Here is a 27,998-nt window from a genome sequence, read left to right as displayed (position 1 = left end):
GCGGGGCGCGCCTGTCCCCCTCGGGGTCGGCGGGGTGCGGGTCCGGGCGCGCGGTGCGTTATTCCGGCCGGCGCTCCCGGTAGCATTCCCGGCGGCATCCCTTGCCACCATGGAGCTCGCCTGTCAGGCGCTGAGAACCACCCACCAGGCGAGGGAAGCGGTGAGAACCGGCGGGGCGCGCGGCTGCGCGTCGCGTTTGCGCGTCGCGGTTGCCTTGTCAACGGGGGGGGGCGCTCTGCGCATGCGCGGGGGTTGGTGTTGTCATGGCGGCCGGGACGGGGCTGGGCATGGTGGGCAGGGGCGGGTGTGCATCCCTCACAGCCCCTCTCTACATAATTCTGGAGCAGTAGGCACGGCCAAAGGACACAGTCCGTATTCCTTCCTCTACTCGTTTTTGTTTCAGAAAGTCACGGCTGTATTGGTCGGGTTGGACGGGGCTTGGAGCAACCTGGGATAGTGGAAGGTGATGAAATATTCCGCGTATCGCTTCAGTGACCCTGATCATGGCAGGGCTTGGAACTGGATGGTCTTCAGGTCACTTCCAACCCAAACCATCCTGTAATTCAATGATTCTTTGGTTCTTGCTCTAGAAAGCAGAGAAACAGCAAGATTTTGCTGAATTTCATAACCTGTTCTTCTGCTTCCATCTGCTGGTTAAATTACACCAGAGGGAGAGAGGCTGCAGGGATGATAAAAGCTTTCCCATAAGGCTGTTGGGTGCTTTGCGTGCATACACCAATCCCTCTTCTTACTTGAGAGTGAAAAGTACAGGATTCTTCACAAAAGAGGTGTTTGGGAGGAGACCTGAGACTGAGCTTTAGGTGTTACATCAACCTCTTGTAGAATCATAGAATGTTCTGGGGTGAACGGTACTCACAAGGATCATCATGTTCTTACTCTTGGCCTTGCACAGCAAAGCCCCAAAACTCACACCATGCTATTGAGAGCATTGTCAAAACACTCCTGGAGCTCTGGCAGCCTTGGACCACTCCTTGAATGCCCGACCACCCTCTGGGGGAAGAACCTTTTCCTGATATCCAACCTAAAACTCCCCTGACACAGTTCCAAGAAATTGCCTTGAGTACTGTCACTGGTCACCAGAGAGAAGAGATTGGTGCCTGCCCCTCAATTTCCTCTCCTTAGGAAGTGTTAATAGGATAGATATATTTACCTAGGAGTGGGAACTTCTAGCATGGTCTCCTTCTGAGCCCTAAAGTGAGTTCAGATCTGAAACACTGTGAATGGAGCCTGAAGGTGTGGTATTGAAACAGCATCAACATGCAGGAGGAGAGGAGAAAAGGGGACCTGATTTTTAGCTTCACCAGTGGGGATTTGCATGGCCTTTGTCCCAAAGATGATGCTGGATTACTAAATGCAGGAATGTTTGTGGGACTGATAACTGGAGCTCAAGAGCTCTGTCAGCTGTGCCGCAGGATTTGGTTTGATGTGCTTTTGGTAAATTGGCTTCTCCATAGCCTTTTGAAGGTAACAGTCTATATTTTGGGTATAGAGATGAGGGAGTCATTTGTGTTTCACAGAGGAGCAGAAGTTTGGAGCCTGTTTTTTTAATTAGTGACTTGAAGAACCACCTGAAGCTGCCAAGTGGATTTTTTCCTTCTTGTTCCCAGTCATAAGTCCTATGGTGAGCTTGCTGTATGTCTTTAATTATGAAAGCTCATTGTAATCCTTGAAAAACTTTGGCAACTCTATTGTTTGCAGCAGCTTTGTATTATTTGGAGGAGAGAGGAGGGCAAAGCGCCCTTTCTTTGTCCTGGGAAATTCTATTCAATGGCAGCCAAGTTATACATTGTTTAAAACTCACCAGTTCCATTCTCTGCTTGTGTTTCTCAAAAAGTACGGTCAGCAAGCCAGACAAGAACTGAACATTCAACCTTCTGAAAAGCCTGTCAAGGGTGCAAATATCCAAAGGGCTATGTGGAATGGAAAGCTGTGGAAATACAGGGTGGTGGGGGGAGGGAGGAGCAAAACTAGGTGAGCCCATCAAGCCTCTCTGTCCTGGCACATGCTGCTAGCTTGATTTTGAGGAACTCTATGCTTGTCTGCATGCAAATACAAAGAGGGAAGGGGCTCTGTATGTGTATTATGATTAGTCCTTTCCCTGTGTGATTGCACAGCCACCTGGCTGCCCCTTGTCCGAATTCCTAATCAGGGATCTTTCTGAACACATCCTGACTGCTCCAGCTGGATGCCCTTAGAGTGCCTACACTAAAGCAGAACAGTTCTTATTCCCAAGCTCCCCAGATGATGACTTACTCTTGTAGCTCTTTATTTTTCATCTCAACAAACATGCAAAATTCATGCAGAATATATAGGGTGAAGTGATAATGAAATGTTACTGAGTTAAATTAATGTTTTAGTAGGCCCATTAGTTTCGGGAAATAGCGCGAGACTTGGTTGATTTAGAATGTAAATGCATTTTAGTGAAAGGTGTGGAAATGACTAAACAAACAATTGCACCTAAACTTGCACAACTCTATTAGAGTTTAATTCAAAATGACTCAAAGAAAGGAATATGTGCCACTCTTTTGTTAAGCTAGAAATAAAGAAAATAACACTATGAGTGTTGAAGCTAATTAGTTAAATGCTCAACTATTTAGTTTTTAAAACAAGATCACATTTAAGTGCCTTAAGGTTTTATTAATTTCATGGACCTCAAAATCCCCTATAGTAATTGAAAATTTAATTACATATGTTTTTCTGTTCTTTTAAGAATGGAAGCTTATTAAACTTTAAACATTTAAACATCTATTGAAATACCAGTGGCTATAAACAACATGCAATTCTAAATACTAATTAAACAGGAAGGCCAGATCACTGTAAAGCTAAACTGAATTTTAAGTAACTTTGCACTTGTAAGTACTCCTGTTTTTTTCATGCTGTGTAAGATTTGTTATTTCTTCTCTTAGCACAGCAGAAGCCCTGGGCTGTGTTAGTATCTGCCTGGACTGTGGCAAGCAGCTTTTTTTTGGACATAAGTACAGTGGGTCAGTCCTAGAGGACAAACTGGAGCTCAGGGCAGCAGACCAGGGTGGGCACAGAACTCTTTTAAGGGGACAGATAAAGCTGCTGGTGGCACTGACACAGACAGAGGCTCATCTGCCTTGTGGAAAGAGTGTGTGCTAAAATAATGGTGAAATAACAATCTGCTAAAATAGCAGCTAAAATAATGGTGAAATGCAGGAAGGGGATTGGTGGGACTGGTCAGGCAATGATCTGTATGCCACTGGTTCACCAGATTCGTGACTTGGTAACAGTTGCATGCTGAAAGATCCTTGATTTTTCTTTGATTTATAGAATTCTCACAGAACTGAGCTACCAGAGATACCTTGGTTCTGTTTTTCAGGTCCAGCTTAATACAAGTCATTGTCAGTTGACTAACTGATTAACAGATTAGTTAAATTTGTTTGGACACGTCTGGCTTCTCAAAATCAGCCATAGCTGTTTGCATTCTTCTTAACAAAGGTTAAAGACAGAATTAACCTCTCAGTGTAAACTCTCTTCTCATTTTAGATGGGGCTCTTTTGGCATGTAAAGGTTCGTTTTTCCTTCTGTTTGGTCAGAAGAATATGTCTAGGCTATGTCAAGTTTGAAGTAGGTGGCTCGCACATAGACACAATGTTATCCTACCCCCAAAGCAAGTCTGTACTTAAATTATTTGAGATGCTGCCAATCACTCTATCACTACTTACACTAGAACTTAAAATGCTTTAGGGATAGCAGAAGTAACAAAAGTGGATGAACAGCAGCAGATGACATGCTAGAACACAAATTCTTTTCAAGGAAAGTTCCAGCCATGGATCATGAACCCTGTCAGTCCGTCAAGCAGAGGCAATTCCTCTCTTGTCAGAATATCCATGTTTATTACATGAAACACTTGATGTGTTTGTCTTCTGTGGCAGCCACTCAGTTTGCATACTGTATTTTAAATATTCAGAGGTAACTATAACCTTGCCCTTTGATACGTTAGCAAACACAACAGTTAATCTTTCTCAACATAAACCTTCAGGAGCAGTTGCATTTCAAAGGATGTACAGGTGGGATTCTCAGGAACTGATGACTCCATCTTCCTTCTTGCATCTCCAGATGTGTTTCAGAAGTTTCAGGTCATCCAGGAGAAATGGTAAAAGGACAACACTTCAAAATCTGTTTTCCAAGCACCAGCATATCAAAAGATTAATAAGGAAAAGACCCTTTCATCTCAGAGTGTGTGAGCTCTCTCTTTGCTCATGGCAATTCTCAGAATTAGTTCATTTCTTGTTGCAGCACCTCCCAGGAACCAGTCTGCTTCATTCAGGAGTTACCAATCTAGAAAACATTTAAACAGCACTCTTTTCTCTCCAAAATGGTTCAGAAAAATTATCTTTTTACCACCACTGTAGTGGTATTGTAACTTCTTTTTGGAAATACTTTCTCAAGAGGATATCAAAGGTAGTAAAGGTAGACAGGGGTTATGATTTTTTCCCTTTTCCCTAGCCAGATTTAGCCTTCATTCTAGAAAAACAGAATGAACATTCTATGATTTCTATTCACTTATTGCATTCTTATTTGCAATAAGTGAAATGCCAATTTTGACTATGCAGGAAATGTTAAGAGCAAACCCCAGCTCTTCCTTAGTCGTGACACTAGATGGCCCCACGACTGAAGCAAACGTCCCAGGAAATACCTGCTAGACTGGGATACTCTTTCCCAGTTCTACCCGGTACATTTTACAGGCTGGCAGATTTTATTTTAAAATAAAACAGTAGCTGATGACGCTATCTCAAGTATTGAAATTAGCTGGGGAATGCCATGTGATACCCAGCTCTGTGTACAGAGCAGAGGGAGGTCTAACCTAGCAAAGGAATGGTGTGTAAGGAGGTAAATTGGTTTTGCACCACCCAAAAAACACCTTTGATTTTTGGAATAAGTGATTCTCTACTATTAGAAGTCTGCTATGGTTGCTCTGTCTTCCAAGAGACCAGAAAGAATAATGGTCTTTATGTATGTATATTTATTTTGCACATTTTGTGGGGGTTAAAAACATCAGCCTTGGTCAGTAGTAGTTCCTTGGCATCTTTGTGTGCCAGGCACAGGCAGAGAGCAGCCCAAGTCCTTGGTGCAGGTGGTGGGGTTTGTCTGCAATATGAAGAGGACAGAAATCTGCGTTTGTCACCTGCAGGCAGCTGGTGACACTTTGGGCTGGGCTTTTCCTTGGGGGTGGATGAGGATGCTGCTTGGCTGGGATAGAAGGGAGGGAAACTGGGGATGGAAGCAGGAGCCTGTGTAGCTTTACTGTGCAGTGTGATCAGGGGTGTGTGTGTGCTGTGCAATCAACAGAAACTGTTGCTCTTTCCCCCTCCATTAAGTGACACTCCTTCCTGTTCACACTGGGTCCTCACAAGTAATCACTGAATCATAGGAAAGACACAATACCTCAAGTTGGAGGGGACACGTGAGGATCATGTCCAACTCCCAATGCCTCCCAACCTAAAAGGGAAGGGAAGCTATTCATTTACCTAAATGTGTGTTTGGCCATACCTGCTTTCCCTGTGGTCACAGTTTCAAGTCCCAGTAAGGCAGACCAAAGGCAATGTGCTGATTTCTACAGCTCTTATTGTAGCACCTTCTGTTATGACCCAAAAATCTCAGAAGTTTTCTGCAGACACTGAGCATATATGGCATGTTCCATCAGAGTAAGGCTTTATTCCATCATCTTGCATGATTCTGTTTCCATTGTGCCTTTTTCCTCTACTTGATATTGCATCTGATACTCTCTCAGATGAAGCTTCACTGAATGAAGAAAAGGATGTTTTATGCTGCCTTGTTTTTATTGCTGAACCATTTGTAAATGACTTTGGGTTCTCCAGTCTGTGCCGAGACATCAATGGGACTGACTCCACGTTGAGTCCTGATTTTGGTCAGTCCTGTGTGAAAATTGTGCAAGTTTTGTGTTATCCCAATCCACTAATTCTTCCAGTGTGTGTGTTTCATTTGTTGTGTTTACACATCAAGGCCTATGAATTGGGAGGTGTCAGCAAGTCTGGTCTTTGTAGCAGAGTCATGCAGATCCCAGACCTGTTCACCAGCCCCTCTTCTCCAGGCACTCAGAGAACAAACAGGTTTCTGGTTGCAAGGGAAAGACACAGCCAGGATGGAGCACAAGGTTTCCTTGCACAGTCCCTGAAGCATTGAGGTCTGCAAGAGTCCTGCCCTGAAATTCTGATCATGTTGGGAGCCATAACCACAGTAAGGGAAATAAGTTATTTGTCCAACCCTAAAGTAATTTTCTCTTCTCTAGGAAAACGTTTCTACCCATCCACTAGCCCTGATAATGTGTAAGAAAAACTAGATTGAAAACCACTTTTCTTGTGTTTATTAACAGTGAGTTGTTTTACAGTTCTTACATGCTGTTGTGTTAATTTGTTTGTTTCCAGAGGCTACATTTAGATGTTGTGAACAGCAATAAAGAGAATATTACATTTGATCTAGAGTTCTATCTTAATTCACAGGAGGAGATGCGAACAGAAGCTCGTCGGAAAAACCTCCTCATTCTAATTTTGCATTATTTAATGGAGGAAGGGTATGTTTTTTAAATAATAGTGCTCTACCCTTGTGGGACTGTGTGTATCTGACCTGCTGTACTACATCTTTCTGTCCCTCTGTTGGCTGAGTGGACAGTGTGGGCCTTTAGGTTGATGTGAGGAAGTGGTAAACTACCATGAGGTATCCTTGCAGTTTGCTTTGCTAAATTGTTTTAGTTTCTGAAACAAAAATTCCCTATATAATTTAAAAATACTTTAGATCAACTAACAAAGCTTATTAAAATAGAGTTTATATTTCTATAAAAATAGGACTTTGGACAGGTTAAAAATATGCTTAGTAGTGCTGTTGTTTGCTGCTTCTCTCAAAAATCAGAGTAAGATAATGACTCTCAGTTTTTTGATCATTGTTTGTTTTGTTTTTAAATTGCCAGATATGTTGGTGCTGCAAATGCTTTGGAACAAGAGACAAAATTAGGTTTACGTGGCTTTGAAGTTTGTGACAACATTGATCTTGAGACAATTTTGATGGAATATGAAAGCTACTATTTTGTAAAATTTCAAAAATACCCTAAAATTACCAAAAAAGTCGTGGACACTGGTATGTGGCTCTGTTCCAAAAAGAAAGCTTTCGTTTCCAAAGTCTAAAATGTGTATTTCCCTGTTAGGCTCACAACTTTTGTCATGTATGTCAGCATTTAATGTTCCAACCCTTACAGTTACAGATCTGAAGTTCAAGCACACAAGGCACAAGAATTGAGAGGTGGCTTTGAGCCCTTCTGTTTTCCTTTCTTTCCTTACATAAAGGAACTAGAAGGTGGTATTTTTCTGTCTTTTGAAATCTGCTTTGGTATTGGAAAATGTCAGCTAAGCGCAAAGCATTATGGCAAAGATATATTTATCCACTTTCTTCACAAAATGTAACTTGGAGAAGCCATAAGTACAACTGTATGAGCATAAGAGATGAAGAGCTTGAAGGATCTAGATTTGGATTACATATCAGGAAAAATTTCTTCATGGGGAGGGTTGTCAAACCCTGCCACAGGCTGCTCAAGTAAGTGGTGGAACAATATCACTGGAAGGGTTCAAAACACATGTGGATGTGGCACTCGGGGATGTGGGTCAGTGGTGGCCATTGCAGGGGTGGGGGAGTGATTGGACAGGATGGTCTTAGAGGTGTTTTCCAGCTTAAAGAGTTTAGTAATTATTTGCTTGAAAAAGGCATGTACACCTAATACCTATGGATTGGTGGTGTTACAAAGAAAAAGAAAAGCCCTGCAGGACAAAACAAAAAAGATTTGTTATGAGGCAAGAGAGAAAATATATTATTAAGCATTTTTTCACATCATAGTCAAACAGAGCAGTAGGCAAGAGTAAGTAAAAAAGAATTCCCAGAAAGTCACTCTTGGACACTTAAAAGCTCTCATTATGCATTTTTTGGTCAGTAAAGCTTCTCAGGCATGGAGCAGTCTGCTATTACCTAAGACCAGATTTGTGACCATGCTGGCAGAGAGGCATCATCCTTTTCCCCTAAAGCATAAGCAGCCACTTCTCCTGCACTGCACGTAGTTTTCACCATGCCTTAAATTGTGCCTGTTGTCAGACTTTGAGATATAAGTAAAATCTTTGGTGTGGTGCTCCTTCCTACTGAATTCTTTGCAGCACTCTTGGCAAGTCCTGCAGTAAAGGGTTGGTCATTTCCATGCTGAATTCCAGTTGGAGGTGTTGTAGATGTACCCACAAGATTACAGGTTGCTCCATGGGCTCTGCTGCCCCTAAACACACCATGTTGCCAAGCTCCTTCAGGGAAAGAGCTGTTTGGGAAGGATTATTTTATGTAAGTATGTGAGAATCATGAGTGGAAGAGCATTGTACCGAGAACACTGAAAGGAGAGGTGTTTTGGAGCAGCCAGGGGCATGCTGGTAGTATACAAACCCTTGGCTGTATGAGTTCATATCTGGGCTTTGTGAGTTTGACATTTTGTGAAAAAAAAACTCTCATTTGACAGAAATTGTTTAAAATTACATAAATGTAAAAGATAACATAGTTTGATAACCACTATTGCAATGTGACATTTATTCTGTCTTGTTATGTTAAACCTGATTCCTCTTCAGAGGAGTAAGGCAAATTCATATTTCCCAATTCAGCAGTGAAAAAACTATTAGCATTAAATAAGCATTCTGTGTGACATATTAAATTATTGTACTTAATCTAATTTCTGGTGGTGTCTATTTTACTGTGAACATGATACTTGTTTTAAAATGTAAGCAGAGAAACCAAAGACTGAATGAGCTAAAATGTAAAAAGCTTCAAGCAATAGCACTCTCACTGACACTAGTTTGTTTTCTGTAAGTTTTTGCAAGCTTGCAGTGCTTATGCTCATGCCGTTCCTGTTTATGCATTATTATTTCCAAGTTCATTATTGTGTGCTTAAAAATATTTTTAAAGGGGAAAAAAAGGTTCAAATTGCCCTCTTTTATATCCTTAATTATTTTCCATTTTAATATTAATTTTGCCTCAGCAGAAAATAAACAACAGCTGAGAAGTGGAGGAAGAGCAAGAAGGTGAGATATATGTGTGGGGTGTTTTTCTGGGCAGAAAATACTCCTAGTAAAAGCAAATATGCACAGTGGTTAAGGTAATGCTGTGATTCCAGAGGAGTACCAGAGCCTAGAGTCATGCTCCTGACTGGGTGGTGCATTTTTTCTGTATGTGCTAGAGGAAGCTAGAGACGTATTTCCCAAATGAAGAGGCAGACAATTTAGAGAGCTTCTGCAGTGTGGGTAAAGTGGGGTGGGGTGTTTGAAAAAAGTAAGCAAAATTAGCCTAAACTTTTATTTGAAAGCTTTGGGTTTTAGTATTTTGGTATTTTGAAGAAAAAAAAGTAATGGACGTCTTGCATTTTTTTTCTTTACTCTAGGACAGCAGCTTCTTCTCAGAATGTACCAAGGGCCAAACCACAGACAGTGCAAAGATCAGTATCAAAAACTTCACATGGGAGTACAGCAGAACCCAAATCCTCCACCAAGGAGAGCCCCAGACAGGTTAAAACATGTTTTATCTTGGCAGCAGTACAGTTGAAATTAATGGGATTTTGTTTGGGGAGTCCGTAGGCAGCAAGAGGATGGGACTTACACAAATAATAATTGTGCAGCTAATGGGTTTTACTGATTTGGTCACTGAAGGATTATAGGTGCAAGACTTAGAGAGATTTTCTGGCCATTTGTTTGGGGGCAGTCACAGGCAAAAATTAGAGGAAAAGGAGGCATATAATCCAACCTATACTCTGACTGAAATTGTGATTTAAAGCAATCAGAGGTTATTTTTTTTTTTTCGATGAATACCAATATATTCGTCCTTTAGTGCCAGAAAACAAAACAAACAAATAAAGAATGAAGTGGTATCAGTTGTAAGCATCTTCACAGTGCATAAGTTGTTTGAGACTGGGGGAGTAATTTGGGTCTGTAATGTTTAGGTTTGAGAGTCTAATTTTGGTGAGATTCCTGTGAAATCTACTTTATTATCATCCCTTTACAGAGGGTGGACAGGAACAGGAAGTTGATGGGCAAGCACTGTGTCAATTGCAGCCTTTTTTTTAAGGTCTTGGCTATATTTCTGCATCAAGAGGAACTCTTCTCTGACCTACTGCTACCCCTAAAAATACCCCAAAACTTTGCCTTTTGGATTTTACAGCAGTAACTGCTGTGAAGTTACTAAAACAGCTCCTAAAATAGTTCCTCATTTCTGAGTTGACATGCTGTGCCTTTTACTTGGCCTGTCATTTCCACTCTTATGAAGAGTTGCTTCTTATGTAAAATGCAGTTTTCTTCTCAGTACGTGGAATAACTTCACTGCTGAGCTCCAGAGCCTTGGCTTTTACTGCTGTCACCAGTCAGGTGAAGTCCAATTAAATCTACAGTGGTGTTTAAATTATCAATATTTCTCTTGGAACTTCATCTGGGCCTGTGTGAAGAGAGGGAATGATACCTATCATGTAATACCTTCAGTTGATTTACTTGGCAGCAAGTCTGTTTTAAAAGGCATTTTTCTTTAGGATAGTGATGGTGCAGATGCTCTGGATCAATCTGATTTTGGCTTAAGCATCTCAGGAATCAGCAAAACTGGAGGAGACAGCTCTCACCCAAGAAAGGTTGGTGGAAACCTTGTATGTGGTTTCTCAGAGAAATACCTATGTGGGAAAAAAAATCACAGAGGTTTTCAAAAATATCAAATGGTAGGGTTTTTTGTCTATTTTTGTATAAAAATGTTTCTGCGTAGTCAGCTGAAGAGTCAGTTTTATAATTTTGCATAAAATGTTTTATACTTCCTTGCATAGGAGGCACTTTTTGCATTAAATACTATTTCAAACATACTCAGAGAGGAATGTTTATTTTTTTAAACCCTGGTGATAAATAACTATGATTGAAGGTAAATTTTGAATTCCTGAATGAGTTAATTAAAGGCTCTGCAGTTAAATTATTGAATTGACTGAGTTGTGTGTTCTATCCCTATTGCTACCACGGTTTTGGGGGTCAATTTTTGCCATAATTAGGACTGTATATGCAGTAAGGAAACACACTGTTGTAATTGCAAGCAAAATTTGGTCCAGTGTATTTTTAAGACTAGTGCTACCACTGCGGTAAAGCCTACAGCAACATTTTTTTCTCCTTTAGGGCCAAATAATTGACTTCCGCAAGATGATTCAGGATGCTGTCAGAGTGTCACCAGATGGAATTCCCTTGAACAGCCTTAATTGTGATCCAGATCCATCAGTAAGTGTTTCTATTCATATTTCCATCCAATCAATATGAAATTGAGTTTTGCACAACCAGGAACAAAACAAAATACTGCAACAATGTTGTTTTTGTTCCCAAGTGATAAAAAAAGGCCTTGGATTTCTGAGAGGTGTATTTCCTCCTTGAAGGGACAGCCATACTTGATAGTGGTCTAATTTAATGACGGTTGTTTATTCTGAAAATGAAAGCAGGCAACAAATAAAAATAAGGCCTTAAGATGAAAAAAAAAATTGCAGACACCTGCAGAACTTCTGAGGTTGAAATCCTGGTTCCTTTCAGCTTAGTATGTCTCTAGCATTTGCCTCAGCTGAGACAACAACAGAATTTTGATGGTTGAGATAAGTTTTCTGTAAACACTCCAGACACAAGCCAGAACTTACATAGTGCATCCAGTTTTCATGGTGCTTGTCTGCCTGGCAGTTTGCTACACTGGAAGAAACTATCTGAAAAGAAAATGTTACAAAACAGTGACCTACAGTTACATTTTTCATTCCTCTGAATCTATGTGGGGCATATTTAGGACTATAAATGCAATAAGAAAGCTGCTTATTTTAATGTTGATTAAGGTTAGATTCTGTCAGAGGAAAATATGACGCTGCAAATATGGTTTACTTTAAAATTTGTATTATTACATGTATTTCTGCAACTTTTAAAGTTGATACTACTATGATATATCAGTTTTTAAAAAAAATACATAATAGTTTGCCTAAAAATTCTTGCAGTCTGACAAGAACTTATGTTTTTCTCTTTTAGGAAAGATTATTGAAGCCTCTTAGTGCTTTTACTGGCATGACTGGTGAGATGAGAGAACTTGCAGTGGTTGTAAGCAAAGTAAGAGCAGATCTCCCTGTCAGTTGTAGAGGATGTTAGTTATCTTTTTCATCTGGGAATGCTGTTTGTGTCTTTTTACTGTCACTGATAGTGCTCATTCTTGGAAGTGCAAATTATTTTTCCCTCCACATAGCTCCCCAACAATTCATTTCTTTAAATGTAATGATGTTTCTTTCTGATGCACAATGGGAGGAAATAATTAAGTCCATTCCTTTCTAATGGGGAACAGGTAATTTAATCATGTTGTGCAGATTGTCATGGCTTTCCTTTTTGCTACAAAAGAAAGTGCAATACTTCACTGGAGAGATTTAAATATATTAGCTAAAACCAACTATTATCTAGTGTTTTATCTAGCTGTGATCAGGTAGTGGGAAAAACCTTGATTCCACCCTTTGGGTGAAGTTTCGGTTTCATGCTTTAGTTAGTGTGGATGGTGTGCCAGTATCACAGCAATATCTGAATCCTGAATGTATCTACTAGATAGCACCTACCAAAATTACTATTAAACCCTGGTATTCCTGCATGCTTTAGAATCAGAGAATCATTTAGGTTGGAAATGCCATCTCAGGTCATCAGGTCAAACCATTCTGACAGCACTGCCAAGGCCACCACTAATCCATGTCCCCAGATGCCATATCAACATTGCTTTTGAACTCCAGGGATGAGGATTCCACCACTGCCCTAGCCAGCCTGTGCCAAGACTTGAAAAACCTTTCCATGAAGGAATTGCTTCTGATGTCCAACCTGAATCTCCCCTGGTCCAGCCTGAGGCCATTCCCTCTCCTCCTGTCCCTGTTCCCTGGGAGCAGAGCCCGACCCCCCCCGGCTGTCCCCTCCTGTCAGGAGCTGTGCAGAGCCACAAGGTCCCCCCTGAGCCTCCTTTTCTCCAGGCTCAGCCCCTTTCCAGCTCCCTCAGCCTCTCCTGGGGCTCCAGCCCATTCCCAGCTCCGTTCCCTGCCCTGGACACGCTGCGGCCCCTCAGTGTCTGTCTGTCCTGAGGGCCCAGAGCTGTCCCCAGCTCTGGAGGTGCCTCAGCAGCGCCAGCACAGGGACGGGCACTGCCCTGGGGCTGTGTCACACCCTGGCTGGGACAGCCCAGGGGCCACTGGCCTAGCACTTGCCCTGTGCCTTGCTTTTTGCAGCCTGCATGATCTGCGCTCCCTGCGCATTCTCATGTGGTGCAGTGGAGAGATGCTGTAACTGTGGGCTCTGCAAGCAGTGCCCTCATCCCAGCACTGCCAGAGCAGCATCAACAATACACCATATCCCAGGGCAGACTTGGGGATTCTTCCAGAATGGGCAGCTTGACCCCTGGCAGGAAGCACAGCATTGTCAGCAGCATTTTATTTCATTCCTGGGTTGAAGTATAGCTCAACAAACAGGCCGTGGTCTGCTGGGGATCCGTGGCTACAGCACACACAAATGCTTAGCATCCACTACTTTTGGGTGAGTCATTCATCCAAAAGAATTCATAACACCACAGTGTTTGGTAGTTGTGACTTTCTGGATAAAAATATCATGAGTGGTATCAGCTTAAGTAAATCTGCTTATAATCATCTTTCTAAAAAGCCTGGAAGACTTTTGCACTGATTTTTATATCTGTGTACGGCCAAAATTCTTGGTCCTCAAGTTTTATATTTGATGTTTAGTAGAACTTAAGAAATGTCTTAGGAAATTTCCTATCTTAAAGTAAGAAAATTCTCATTTGTTTCAATTCCTGTCTGGTCTTTTATTTATGGTAGACCTTTAAAATAATGTTGTTTTTGCTGCTACATTAACAAAAAAAGCAATAAAAGATAGCTTACCATTTGTTATGGTGTATTTTTTAAATTCTGCTCCATTATGGTATGTTCCTAGTTGCTATGGTAATCAACTCTGTATAAATCAATACAAATAAATAGCATGTTATATCTATTTCATAACACTAATTTAATTTGGAAACAGTTATGTAAGTCTCTACGTAATAGCAGAAATCTGATTCATCTTAATTCACTGTTAATAGACAGGGAAAGTGTAATCTACTCTATATAAATAATTTTTTCTAATTGTATTAACTTTTCCCCTTGGTACAACCACATAATTTTTCTTCAGTCTGTGTGGACTATTTTTGTTGGAGAGCAGAATTCATCCTGAGTATTTGTACTGAGGATTCAATATTTTTTGCAGAGCAGTTAGCCTCTGGAACACAAAGCCACAAAATATTATGAAGGCAAATGGAAAGATTCATAGAAGATTTGGAAAGTTTGATGAATTAAATGAAATTAATTTAGTGAGTGTTTCAGGGCATAGACTAATTACCATCTATCTTTTGATAGACTCTTAGGGGAAAAATTTCTTCCTGTTGCAGAGTTTCTCACAGCTTTTCTTGCAGCATATAAAATCTTGCATAGAGTGGAGTAAATAGAAATTTTTCACTGTTACTTACAACACAAGAAATAACATAAGTAATAGGTATTTACATTACAATAGGTAATAACGTAAGTAATAAGTGCAACCATAAAGTTACTGAGCATCAAGTTGAAAAAAAATATTTTTACATTGCACATGAATGAGCTGTGGAACTTGTGACTATAAAATAAGCATGTTTAAAAAGGGAAGAAAAATTCACTGAAAAATGAATCTTCAACTGAAAGATTCAGATGTGATTTGAATTACTGAAGTCCATTGATGGGTCTAAACTTGAACCAATGTGTCACTATGATTACTTTTACTTCCTTTTTTAAACATCCAATACTTGCAGCAGTAGAGACAAAATAATAGGTTTGGTGAACCTTCGTATCACAATTGCTCGTGATATGTTGGTTGGTTCATAAACCAAACTAACAGAAAACAGATCTGAAGAAGATCCACTCAGCATCTACATTTACTAGGATTACATTAGTGAAACTGGGGCCTGCAGGGGAAGTGATTGCTGTGTATGCTTCCCTCCTGGGAGGTCCCTGGTACCTAGGGTTAAATAATACAGCCTGTATCACTTAACAGCACCACTATTTTATCCCTGAGTCAATCCTTTTACTTTGCCAGAGTCATTACCCGACTGCAAGAAGGAGTTTTGCTAACAAGATGTGATGTGTGTTGCAGGACATTTATCTCCATAAGCCAAACGTGAAGTGGGATGATATTATAGGACTGGATGCAGCTAAAAGGCTGGTCAAGGAAGCAGTTGTTTACCCCATAAAGGTAAGGTGCTAAATAGCTTTGGCAAAACCAGTGCTGGGCTCCTTAGCTTGTTTCCTTGCAATTACAGTGGTGTTTTAGGGTTCTCAGTATTTCTGTGATTTTGTAGGCCATTTGTGTTAGAGCTGTTGGTGTTCCCGTTTCATGCCAGAACTATTCCTGTTCCATCTGAAATGGCACCTGCATTCTTCTACAGGAAAACTACCGTTCAATATTAATATTGTAAGAGTTAGGTCCAATTCTTTGGCACCTTTGGCATTGTAAGAAGCGCTGGATTTGGCCTATATTAATTCCATGAAAAATGACTTACAGAAGAGAATGTCACATCAACTGCACTTGAAAAAAGAAAAACAAACACTGGAATCAGATTTCAAATAATAAATACAGCATTTTTCTCAGTACTCAGATCATACACGTCACATTGTTTTGGTGTGGTTTTATGCCTCTTTTCAAATTTCTTATGTTTCTTGAATGTGCTAGGAGCAGTGAAGGTGAGGACTACAGTCCCTTGCAGTTTGTTTTAGATTATATATTTTAAATATCTGAATTACTTTCCTACAGTATCCAGAACTGTTTACTGGCATTCTGTCCCCTTGGAAAGGATTATTGCTGTATGGACCACCAGGTATGGAGTGCTTTTTACCACATCTTTGTGTTTGTCACTGCTTCTTGTTTTGTCCTGTGGATAAATCATCAATATTAATTAGATCAGATTGTTAAAAAAGAACATGTTCTGTACATAAATTAAAAGAAGAGAATGTTGGATGGTTATGTTCATCTCTGACACTCAAACCTGGCCTTTCTTGTGAGCCTTGGCTATTTTTGTACCGGAATCTTCCAGAGACAGTACTTACACTAGCAATTCAGATCTCTGATTTTACTCAGCTTGGACCATTTTAATCAAGTTTGGCATGATCCTATGATATGTCAATAAATCTGCCATGGACTTACCTCTGTACTGAAAAATGTTCTTCCTTTCTTCTGCTTTTAGGGGTTGATTTGGGAATGGGGTGGAAGCTTTGCCTTCTTCTAGCTGGGTGTTTTCCTTTTTAGTGCAGCTTTCCTGCTCCCAATGGCCCAGGTTGTGACGCCAGGATGTGGCTGGAAGGGGGCAGAGGGCACAAGAACCACTTGAGTCAGGCTGCAGAGCATCTCTCTGCAATGAAATCCATTTGTTCCTGTGAATGTTCAGGTGTTCCTGCCACAGAAGGCATCTGACCATTTCAGCATGCACTACTTGAGGATTTGGAGAATCTGCATTTGCAGTTGTGTATTACCTGACTTTCTGCAAACAATCCTGAAAGGGCTAAAAAATATTCTGAGGGCTGGAGCCCCTCTGCTCTGGAGCCAGCCTGGCACAGCTGGGGCTGTGCAGCTGCACAAGAGAAGGCTCCAGGGAGAGCTCAGAGCCCCTGCCAGGGCCTCAAGGGGCTCCAGGAGAGCTGCAGAGGGACTGGGGACAAGGCATGCAGGGACAGCACACAGGCAGTGGCTGCCACTGCCAGAGGGCAGGCACAGATGGGATATTGGGAACCAGGAATTGCTGGCTGGGAGGGTGGGCAGGCCCTGGCACAGGGTGCCCAGAGCAGCTGTGGCTGCCCCTGGATCCCTGGCAGTGTCCAAGGCCAGGTTGGACAGGGCTTGGAGCAACCTGGGATAGTAGAAGATGTGTCTGGTCATTGCAGAGTGTTGGACTCAATGTCATTTAAAGGTCCCTTTCAACCCAAACAATTCTATGAGTTTTTTACTGGTTTTATCCAACTGGTAGTAGGATGAGGGGAATTTATTCAAAAATTCACATTTTATTCCTTTGGAGAGTGAATTTCTCAAACACTGTTGTTTGTAGGTACTGGAAAAACTTTGCTTGCTAAGGCTGTTGCCACAGAATGCAGTACAACCTTTTTCAACATATCAGCATCCACCATTGTCAGCAAATGGAGGGGTGATTCAGAAAAACTTGTCCGGGTAAGAATTCCTCTCTCGTTCATTATATTTTAACAAACATCACATTCCCCCTTGAAGAACTTGGGTTCAGCACAGAACTGGAAACAAGTATTCCTCTGATATTCATAATCTTTCCTGATTTAGACAAAGCATGACTTTGATTATACCTGCTTCTGAAAGCAGGAATAACATCACTTCTGCAGAAATCTTGTAATGGATTCTTGCTGTGCAGCTTCAGTTCTGTAATGTAAGATGGAGCAGATGTTCTGAAGGCAGCAAAGATCATTGATTGCCTGATCAGGAGTCAGACAATCAGAGTTCCAAACTAGTGTTGCTTAGTGCTCTTCAGAGCACTTCACATCCATTTTGCAGGGACTGGCTCCTAGGCACCCTACAAAATATAATTTAGATTTCCAAATTCCTAATTGTTTTTAATGGCACGAAATGGGCAAAGAACTCCCTTGTCACAAAGATCTTCCAGTCAAATGCAGATGTGATGTTGTTTCAAGGAAGGTAGTTTGCTGGCAATAGGTAAATGCATTTTTGTGTATAAACTAGCAAGGAGTCTGCATGGCTCAGCTGTAGTACAAAAAAATTCAGGGGTTCAGGTGTAGCATCTTTGCCCATCTGCATCTTCTACCAGCTCAGTGGAAATCCACAAGCCCTTAACCTGCCTTACCCTCATCTCTTGGGCTGCACTTCAGGTAAATGCAGAGCTCTTGGAAGCAAATAACCACAGCAATCTGTTCTCTGTAAATGGCATTGTTTGTCTCTCTTGAAATGTAGGCAATGGCTGCAGCACACTTACTCATTCTGCCTCCTTTGTCCTTTAAAATTGCATATTTTTCTTCTGACATTCATTTTCTCTCTTACTGATGCTCTTGACATCTGTCTCAGTAGCTTCCTGGAATTTTCTTTTCTGGCGGGAGTATGTGGGGACAATCTGGTTTCTGCCGCCATGATTGAGAAGGCTTTTGTGAACATGCTGCAGCACTGATAATTGAACTATCATGTTCACTACACTATCACTATCACTACATGCATTGATATTGAATTTGTGGCATTTTACCCTTAATTAAACTTATGGCAGAATCAAAAAATGAAGTAAGATTGTGGATCAGGAATGCTCTAACAAAAGTATTGTGTGAATTTTTATCCTAAAATCACATGTGGCTGGTGATGGGGTTTGTGGTCATTTGGAGGCATATCCTTTCATCCTATTTTGCTCAGTTCTACATTGTATTTCTGTGATTTTATGTTTTCATATATTGTATTTCTAGAAAAATTGTATACTGGTCATGGTCTACTTGTTACTCTGGGCAAATGACTTAAACCCCATGTTTCATGCTCAAAGTGATGAAAATAATATGTATCTTTTAAAATATGATTTTTTCAAGTGTTCAGATTTAAAAGTGCTGGACTAATATATATTGATAGTGATACTTATCTAAAAACTCAAAAACCACTTTACTCAAGAAGAACTGACACTGTTTTCTTACTCCAAACACAGGCCTCTCCATGTTTATGGAAAATTAGATGAAACTTCATTCTGCAAAGACCAGATCCACATTTTTTGTTTCAGCTTTCAGTCCATTTTTTAAATTGTGATTGTTCAAGCAATTTATGTTTGTTTTGATCAGGAAAAAAATATGAGTGCTTGATTCTTATCAAAAGAATCAGTGCATTTTCTTTAATTATGCTTCAGCTGACCTGCTTATTTTTTTCCTCAAATCCTTATTAAAAAAAAAAAAAAAAGTACAAATGGAACAACAAAAGGCACATGTTTAATCTCAGTAACAATTTAGGAGTTCCCAGAATCCTCTGATGGATCATTTTCTTCTATCCCATTATTCTCAGGGTACTCTGATAGGATTTAGACAGAAAGATTTACACATAAAGACAGGATTACAAGGCTATGTTCTTTATATCTCTTTTACAAACCTCTCAGATTTTGAGAGGATTCAGGGACCCTCAGCCTACCCAGAGCTTTTTTCCAGCAGATATCCCTTGGGATGTGGGTGCCGTTAATTTATCTTCCTTGCCAGTTCACTTTAGTGCCTTCTTGTGTTAGTTTCTCCTTCACATTTACTCTTCTCTCTGACAGGTGTTGTTTGAGCTCGCCCGGTACCATGCTCCTTCCACAATTTTCCTGGATGAGCTGGAGTCAATTATGAGTCAAAGAGGCACTGCTCCTGGGTAACTGGTGGGACCACTTTGGGATTAAAAGAGAGAGGTGCTGTGGTTGTGTCAGTCACAGCTGACAGCTTCTGTGAGAATTAGCAAGGGGCTACAGGGACGGCAAGAGGGAAGGAGGTGCAGGGCCTTATAATCAGTTGTGCTGTACTTTAAAGGGATTTGAGCAGTGGTGACGGAAACAGCAGGTGAATTGTTAGAGGTAAGAAAGAAGCATTATTTTGTAACACTTTGAACATAGGCAGAGCAGAGTAATAGGGAGTGTACACAGTGGAATGGCATTTTCATTAGTGACAGATTTTGGTGGCGTTCTCAGGACTTCCCGTTGCAGGACTGGGAGTGTGTTGTTACTTGAATCCAAGATTCAAGACAGTTTATAGTTAAAAAACACATTTAAAAAGGTTAGGGATGGGAAAAAAGCCAGAGAAATATAAAAATTTTGTTACAACCATTAGGAACCCATTACAGGGGATTTTATGTACAGTGAATTACATGATCACTTTACATGTATTATATTGTATATCTATATTGTTTGCTTACTATTTGTAAATAGAGTATGCCCTATGGTAAAGATGCTACTTGTAGTCATTCTCACTTAATAGATGCAAATTATAAGCCAAATTTGTCCTTCATATGTACATTTAAAAGCTCTCATTAACATCACTGGGTTATATATTCTAATAAGGACTTTTATCCTAGATGCTGTACTTGTTTTTACATGTACTTATTAAATACTGGCTTGGCATTGATGTTTGAATGCTTTTGCAGAAATAAGTCATTAAAGCTGAACTGCAGCCCTTACCATCTAAGGTCCTGATGTTTTCCCTGGGCTTGATCCAGGAGTTTCCAAGAGCTTCACATCTGGTACCAAGAGTTCCAGCTGGTTTTCTGCAAAACAGATTACCTGTATTGGGGCCAGAGTTCTTGGAACTTTGCTGAAGTTCTCCTTTTTTTTGACGAAGGATCCTTTCTGTGTGGTCTCTGCCCCGTTCTAAATTCATATCAGTATGGTGTATTTTTCTGTTTTCTTTTGATAGAACATTTTGCAAAATGTTGAATTCAGTAGTAGTTTTATTTTCTTGTGGCCACTTCACATTGACTCACAGAAAAATGCTACCCTGAAGAGGTAGGTGTACCAGTTATTTAATGGCAACTATCACATTATAAGAATTCCCTGCTATAGATCAGTCAACCAGTCAATTGGAGCCCTAGCTATATTGCAGTAAATGTTGGTCTTGCATGGAGATTAACATGAAGAAAAAAACCAAATAAATATTTTCTTTGGATTCAGTAATAGCGAATTCTCCTCACTTTAATGCACTGAAAAGAGTCCATTTAAGTAATCATTAGAAAGCTTGATTTTAATGCTTAGATGTTAGCTAATGGAGCTTAATCATGCTTTGAACTGGGGCAAAACTGTGACAAGGGCTCAGTTGCTGTGAATGACACTGTATAAATAAAGATGATTAATGCACTGAGCAAATAATATTTCTCTGAATCTTGGTAGTGGTGAACATGAGGGAAGTCGGCGGATGAAAACGGAATTACTGGTGCAGATGGATGGCTTGGCCCGATCTGATGATCTTGTATTTGTTTTAGCAGCTTCCAATCTGCCATGGTAAGAGATCCAGAGAGTACATTTTGAATACATTTTCATGAGCTTCTAAGCACAGATAAAGATTTTATTTAGACTTCTGCAGAAAAAGCCTTGATATTTGGTTAAAGCATTTAAAGATTAATTTGGAGCTTTTACTTTTAAACTCTTCTATTCTTGCTATTTGTGTCACATGAGAATAATCCATAATAAAGTCAACATATGCTGGTCGTACCAGCTGCTAATATTTAAAATGGAGTATTTGACTTTATAGGCAAGTTATTTACTATGTTTAAGCTAAGAAGGGTTTTCAGCCTGGAGCTGTAAGGTGCTTAAAACATCTGGCACTTAGAAGGATACTCCATAAATAGTAATGTTGGATTTTATTAGTATCAAATGTGACTTTGAAAAGTTGAGGGACAAAATTCTCTAGTTTCTTCAACACAGTTTAGTATAGAAGAAAAAACAGTTTAAGATTGGAACTGTGGAATTTCATCAAGCAGGACAGGATGTGTACTGGGAACAAGAGAAGTTGGAGAGGATAAAGAAGGGAGGTAACATTTGTAGTGTAATAACTGGGAGAGGAGCTGCTGATCCTCACAGCACTGAGATCTTTTTGGATACCCTTGTCCCAAAAGGCACATGGACCTAAGTGGGTCTATTCCCCTCTCACATGGAGAAGAGCACAGGCTTGGGTCAGAACAGAAGACAGCAGTCCTGTGTCCAGGGAACTTCAAGCCATGGTCTGGGAGTCATTTGTTGGAGCCCAATGGGGGTGTTCCTGGAATGATCTTGTGTGAGCAGCAGTTGCAGCAGCATTTCAAGTGGCAAAACTTGAAATTTGACTTAAAGGTGCTTTGTTTAGTGAGATGACACTTGCCCAGCTCTGCAGTGTGACAGACACAGAGCAGGGCATCTAAAACCAGCTGGGAGCCAGAGAGGGCTCTGCACCCACAAAGCCACAGGCTTCATTTATGGACTGTTTTTCAAGATGAGTGATTTTTGGCTGATCCTTACAAAATTGCCGTGAGGACAAATGTTGGAAAAGCCTCTCTTTGTGACTGGAGAGCTCTGGGTTGGGATCAGCAGACTGTTGGGAGTGTCTTGAGACTGAATGTCACTGGCTGTGTACCCACAGATACTTCTTTTTGAGTACTTATAATAAGTCTAAAGTCCTAGAGCATATATTATTTTGAACATACAAATGCACATTTTGATGTGCATATCACCAAATGTTCTCTCACAAAGTCTGTGGTAATATTTTATTCCTCTTGTCAGCTGATCCCCTTTTTGTCAGGCCTGGCTGAAAAGGTCCAGGGAACAGGCAGATAGACTTAAACAGCAGAAGAGGAGGTTTTGCCTGAGAACTGAGGCTTAAAAGTAATATTTTCAATCAGTCCCATATGGCAGGTAGGCTTAGCTTGTCTTGTCCAGGGTTTTCAGGCTCTTTAAATGAAAGAATGGCTGTGTGAACACCTAAATAGAAGTTGCATAGAAGTTAGCTGTACTAAGGCTGGTGCCTACTCTGGCCCAAAAGTGTGAGTACAGAGCCACAATGGGCTTTTTTTTTTATAGCCATAATAGCAAAGTCTGTTTGTTGGTGTCAGGGATTTATGTCTTGGACAAACTCATGAATTTAAATCAGTGCAAAATCCACCCCATTTTGTTACAGTATCTATATAAAAGGAACTGAGATTAATTTGATTTAATTGTGTTCCAATTGTGTAAAAAAATGCTGAAAAAAAACCTGCTCTCTGTGTGAACAGTTAAGTTTGAAAGATAATTAATACAGTATTAATACTTTTGTCTCTTTGTTAGTAATACACTATAAATGTTTACATTATTACAGCATTGTTGCCCTTTCAGAAGAAGCTCTGAGCAGTGCATTGCACCTGTGGTCTTTTAAATTATCCTGTGAGATAATTATCCATGCAGAGAGATTTTTGAATATGTTTTGTTACCCTGTATCTGCCTTACACAATCAAATAGCCGTACTGTCAGACCTAGACTTCATCTCCACAGGAATATTTCATAACAAAATTTCAAAATACCTACTGCTACCTAAGTTGTGGCTTCACAGCACCGCCCTGTGCTCTTGCAGACATTTGTTGTTAAGCTGGATTTCAAGAGATTTGTTTAACATGGATATTTATTGATCAGGGAAAAAAAAATTAGTACCAAGCTGCTTTAGAAGAATGAAAAGAAGCCTAAACAAAGCTCTTTACACTGTCCTAAGCTGCACTGCAGGTATTGATCTTCCTCTTCAGCCTTTGCCCTGCTTTCTGCTGCTCATCAGCAAGGTGTTTCTATTAACAAATTTCTTGTTGAAATTATTGAATGTAATTAAATAAAATAAAAGCCTTGTTAGTGAAGGAATAAAGAGATCATTAATCATGTTGGGAATGTTTCCTAATGTATCAGCACATTTAATTCAGTTTTCATTGCAGTGCTGTTTTTTTCTCACCCTTTTACCCTCAGGATGGGTGAAGTTGTGGTGCACTCCGATAGATTCTTACCTTCCAACCCAATCCATTTTGTGAATCTGTGATTCCTCCTAATGTTAATTGCAAAAAGCCATCCATCTTACGGATCTGTAGAGCTTTGTTTATCTTTTCATGAGCATCTCTCAGTACTTCCATTGGCTGTTGTTTCAGAGAGTGGTGGTTGGCTCAGTGCTTTGTATTCTGCTCTGGTTAATGTCACTTAACCTTGCATTTGATCACTGACAAAACAATTCAGCAACAACCTAAACACTCGAGATAACAAAAACATTGTTTCTTTATTTCTCTCTTCAGCCAACAGGTCAGTATAACCTTCTGGATAAACAGAATCACAGAATCACAGAATCACAGAGTGGTTTGGCTTGGCAGGCACTTTAGAGCATATCTAGTTCCACTCTCCTGCAACGGGCAGGGACACCTTTCATTGGACCAGGTTGTTCAAGCACCCTGGTTTTGAACACTTTGGAGATGGGACAGCCACAGAGCAGCTGTGGCAGAGCTCCTCTGGGCAGAGCAGAGAGACTTCTGTTGGAGACTTATTTACAGAACATGGCTAAGGGCCATGTTCTTGGGGGGCCTGAAGCAGAAGGAGTGGTGGGAAATGTCATTTGGAGGATTTGCAGGCTATTTGCAGAGGCTGGCTGTGATTGTCCTTCACCTGCAAAGGCTTTTTAGAGTACCTGTCTGGGCACCTCTAAAACCCTGAGAACTTTTGCCCTCTTTACACAGATGATGTTAATATGGGTATTAATATGTGTAAATTAATTAAACCCAGCAAAGGGTTATCAGCCAGAGTAATTATTTCCAGTCAAGTAAGGCAATTTTAAGAAGTTGAGCTGAAAAATACATTTGGAAGATGAAAGGCGACTAGCATGGTTTTTTGTCTGTGCTGGGTGGGACCCTGTGCGAGAGGCATTACACTGAACATTGGACAGCACCTGAAACTGCCTAAAAATAATAATATCAATATAGAAATAACAATAATATCACTGTAGCAACAGCCGTTGATTAACAAATTCTGGTATTTACTTCTGAGGCCTTGATTACAAACACAGGGGTGGATCTGAGTGAATTCCTGTTGTCCTCTGGGTTCCTGGTTTTCTGATTTTTGTGTTCATTGTTTGGATCAGTGCATGTAGAACAAGGTTTCCCAAACCAAGGCATTGTGGGGAGAGGGACACTACTATTCCTGCAGAGCTGACAGCCAGGCATGCTAAGGTCTGGCAGGCACCTGTGTGGGGATTTGGGAGCCCATGTTTGGGTTTTTTTTAATCATGTCCTATGCCATAGAAACATTTGGCATTAAAAAAAATTAGGACAAGTCACCAAAGGTGACAGAAATCAGCTCTGGTGTTGGGCTACAAATCCATCTTGAGCTGGCTTAGAGCTCCCTGTGAACAAAAAGGGAGTTTCCTTTTAGAAGGAAAAAAGAAACTCCATTTGTTGCTTTAATATTGACTTTGCTGGGAAAATATTTCACCCAGGGAACTGGAGATAGGTGCAGGTTTATTTAAGTGTAGCTGCAGTCCCAGGTTGCAGGTACAACCCTCCAGCAGCTGGTTCCTCGTGCTCAGCCAGCACATGTGGAAATGATGCTTAGAGCTTCTGTTCTTCTGCCTGCACGAGAAACTTTGAAGTGAGTTTCCCCTGGATAAGATTTTCTTGACAGATATGAGGACTAAATAATATTTTAAACTGGAATAAGGAGTCTGTGACTGAATGGGGCTAGTAGAGAAAGATTGGTATAGGACCTATTTCTTACCTTTTTTTAGACAAAAGATCATAACCAGTGTTGACGTTGACAGAATCAGAGGTTTTGGCTCACTGACACATTTATCCAGCATGTTCATTCTGCACATGATATTTTTCATAAGGATAATGTTTTTTGTTGCTGTTTGTTTATAATAATAAAAATATAAATTAAAAAAACCACAAACAAACAAAATATAAATAATATAAACAATTATTTATAATTTGTATTGCAGGAGGAGTCTCAGTTTGGTGTCCTGTTCTGCCATAATACACGGCCTGACATCCAAGACCTTCAGTCTGGATTTTACACCTACTGAGCATCCCTTACTAACTAGCAATTAATTAGTCCTTAGAGTGCCCCAGACAGGCAATTTGTAGTGACTCCTTAATGGCAGACGGGGGAAAGGGAGAAGTTGTTGCTGATGAGACATTGCTGCAGATGAGTACCAGGGTGAAGGATGGAAACTGCAACTTCTGATTGTTAGCATCGCTGTCACAAGTAGCATATCACTGAACAGGAATACACTGGATAATTCACCCCTTTTTGGGTTTTTTTTTTGGCACAGCTACAGGCGAGGGTCTTGCTGTCAAAGCCACGTCTCCACTTGGAGACGTGCTGAGACACTCCCTTGTCCTCCTATGCTTGCAGGGAGCTGGACTCTGCCATGCTGCGGCGGCTGGAGAAGAGGATCCTGGTGGACCTGCCGAGTGAGGAGGCACGGCGGGTGATGATCCAGCACTGGCTGCCCCCTCTGAGCGGCAGCGGCGGGGTGGAGCTGAGGACGGACCTGGATTACAGCCTGCTGAGCCAGGTGGGCAGGACTGCAGCTGCTCCTGGGCCACGGCGGTGACCGAGGGCTGGGACAGCACCTGGGCGTGCGGCCACTGCCACACGCAGAGCTGGGCACCACCTCAGCTCACCTGAGGCTCCAGCCAGAGGGACACTGGTGGGACGTGGGGCTGAGCACGGCGTACACACACACACACACACACGTAGAAATCGCTGACTTCACGCAGCTCTGCCTGCAAAATGGTCTGTGCTGGTCCTCTCTGCTGGGCCAGCTTTTCAGCCTTAAATACAGGGAGACATCCAGCAACAGCAGATTTTATCACTGTTCTCGCCAAGCTGGGAGCACTTCCAATTCATCAGGGTAATGAACAGTTAATTGTGTAGGGAGGGTTTGTCACAGCTCCACTGCTTCGGCAGAAAAGAACATTTGGCAATAAAGTTAACCCCAGATTCCTTCATGTAGCCCTTTGTCACATCCTGGATTCTTTGGAAACAGAATCCTAGAATGCTTTGGGTTGCAAGGGACATCAAAGATAATCTTGTTCCAACTTCCAGCCGTAAGCAGGAGCACCTTCAATTAGCCCAGGTTTTTCAAGGTCCCAGCCTTCAAATATTTCACTTTACCCAGCTGAGATTCTTACATCTGTTTACAGAGACAATACTGCTCAGTTTTGGGTTCATAAGGAAATACATTTATTTTATTAACTGGAAAGCAGAGGATGGACTCAGAAAGGTGGGTTTTATTTCACCTACAGAAAACTGGCATTTAGTAAGAAAATGCCCAGTATTTTCCTTGGTCTTATGAGGTATTGTAGGCATTCAAAGAATAACAAGCTACATAATTTTGAGGGGACGGTACAAAAAAAAAATAGAATTGTGTGTGTTTCTGTGTGTATATAAATGTGTATTTCAGACAGCAGTAGACTTCAGGAATACTTATGTAAATACATACAGAATATATATGCCTGCAAATTCCATTTATGTCTGATTTGTGAACTGTAATGTATCATTCTGATCACTTCACAGGAAACAAATGGATATTCTGGCTCAGACATAAAACTAGTGTGCAAGGAGGCAGCCATGAGACCAGTGAGGAAAATTTTCGATGCTCTTGAAAATCATCAGCCAGGTACCTCAGCTCTGAGCAGAGAATCTGGCCTGGGAAATGCTGATTTCCTGTTGTAACTCTTGGAACGAACATTCTAACTCCAGCAGGTGGAGCTCTGATATCTGCCTGGGAAAGTTTTAAAATCCTACAGTTCCAAACCCTGTTAAATTTCTAAAGATCAGGGCTTCTTTTAAAGCTGTCATTATTTGTGCTCTCAGCATAAATGCAATTTTAAATTTATCTCACTACATTTAGTCTGTTGTTTTCCTACACTAAGTGCTGGACTAGGCATGGACATAAAATAATGTCTTTTGGTAACAGTAACAGGATTCATTCAATTCTCTTGTCTTTAGGTAACAGTAACTTGCCCATGATCCAACTGGACACAATCACAACAGCTGATTTCCTGGATGTGATCACCCACACCAAGCCATCAGCAAAGAATCTTAGCCAGAAGTACACGGCTTGGCAGAGGGAATTTGAGTCAGTCTGACAGGACAGCCCCAAAATCAAAAACCTCCAAGCCATTTGCCATCCAAAGTGGCCTCCAAAGGATCAAATGGCGATGGGGAAGGAAGTGCTGTTCAGTCAAGGAACAAAATGCAGTGACAAGTGTCTGAGGGAAATCTTTACTTTCAAAATGCAGGGGTGGGTGAAGGGGTGGTGGTTGTTCTTTATTCAAAAAAGATGTTGTTGGAATTAATGTGATGGTGCAATCCTATGCAACAAAGCCTCCAGCCTTAATTTTATGTATAAAGACTTCAAATATTGA

General features: G+C 40.9%; 1 protein-coding gene and 1 long non-coding RNA gene across 7 annotated transcripts; both read left to right on the top strand.

The window, feature by feature from the left end:
- On the top strand, positions 1 to 27,998 carry KATNAL2 (katanin catalytic subunit A1 like 2). 6 transcript variants are annotated; one of them, XM_068177090.1, is made up of 16 exons: positions 1 to 160; positions 6,510 to 6,580; positions 6,974 to 7,140; positions 9,065 to 9,104; positions 9,461 to 9,584; positions 10,595 to 10,690; positions 11,214 to 11,312; positions 12,090 to 12,167; positions 15,249 to 15,347; positions 15,906 to 15,969; positions 17,191 to 17,309; positions 19,393 to 19,484; positions 20,989 to 21,099; positions 25,978 to 26,140; positions 27,145 to 27,247; positions 27,580 to 27,998. In XM_068177090.1, the coding sequence occupies exons 1-16, from the start codon at positions 110 to 112 to the stop codon at positions 27,717 to 27,719; spliced, it is 1,617 nt and encodes a 538-aa protein (XP_068033191.1). In that variant the 5' UTR covers positions 1 to 109; the 3' UTR covers positions 27,720 to 27,998. The 6 variants fall into 6 exon arrangements, with proteins under 6 accessions (XP_068033191.1, XP_068033194.1, XP_068033197.1 ...); XM_068177092.1 differs by lacking the exon at positions 1 to 160 and adding an exon at positions 1,539 to 1,642; XM_068177093.1 differs by lacking the exon at positions 12,090 to 12,167.
- LOC137465219 (uncharacterized) lies at positions 4,595 to 5,875 on the top strand. Its single transcript, XR_010994597.1, has 2 exons — positions 4,595 to 4,878; positions 5,780 to 5,875. It is a non-coding gene; the product is annotated as an uncharacterized lncRNA (long non-coding RNA).

The sequence above is a fragment of the Anomalospiza imberbis genome, chromosome Z (genome assembly GCF_031753505.1).
Source record: "Anomalospiza imberbis isolate Cuckoo-Finch-1a 21T00152 chromosome Z, ASM3175350v1, whole genome shotgun sequence".
NCBI classification, from domain to species: Eukaryota; Metazoa; Chordata; class Aves; order Passeriformes; family Viduidae; genus Anomalospiza; species Anomalospiza imberbis.
The sequence above is the reverse complement of the archived record's forward strand: the minus strand, read 5'-3'. Positions and strand labels throughout refer to the sequence as shown.

Coding starts and splice junctions, on each gene's coding strand:
- KATNAL2 (XM_068177090.1), top strand. CDS start 110: ATGGAGCTCGCCTGTCAGGCGCTGAGAACCACCCACCAGGCGAGGGAA. Junction 6,581..6,973: donor CATTATTTAATGGAGGAAGG/GTATGTTTTTTA, acceptor TTAAATTGCCAG/ATATGTTGGTGCTGCAAATG. Junction 11,313..12,089: donor ATTGTGATCCAGATCCATCA/GTAAGTGTTTCT, acceptor TTTCTCTTTTAG/GAAAGATTATTGAAGCCTCT.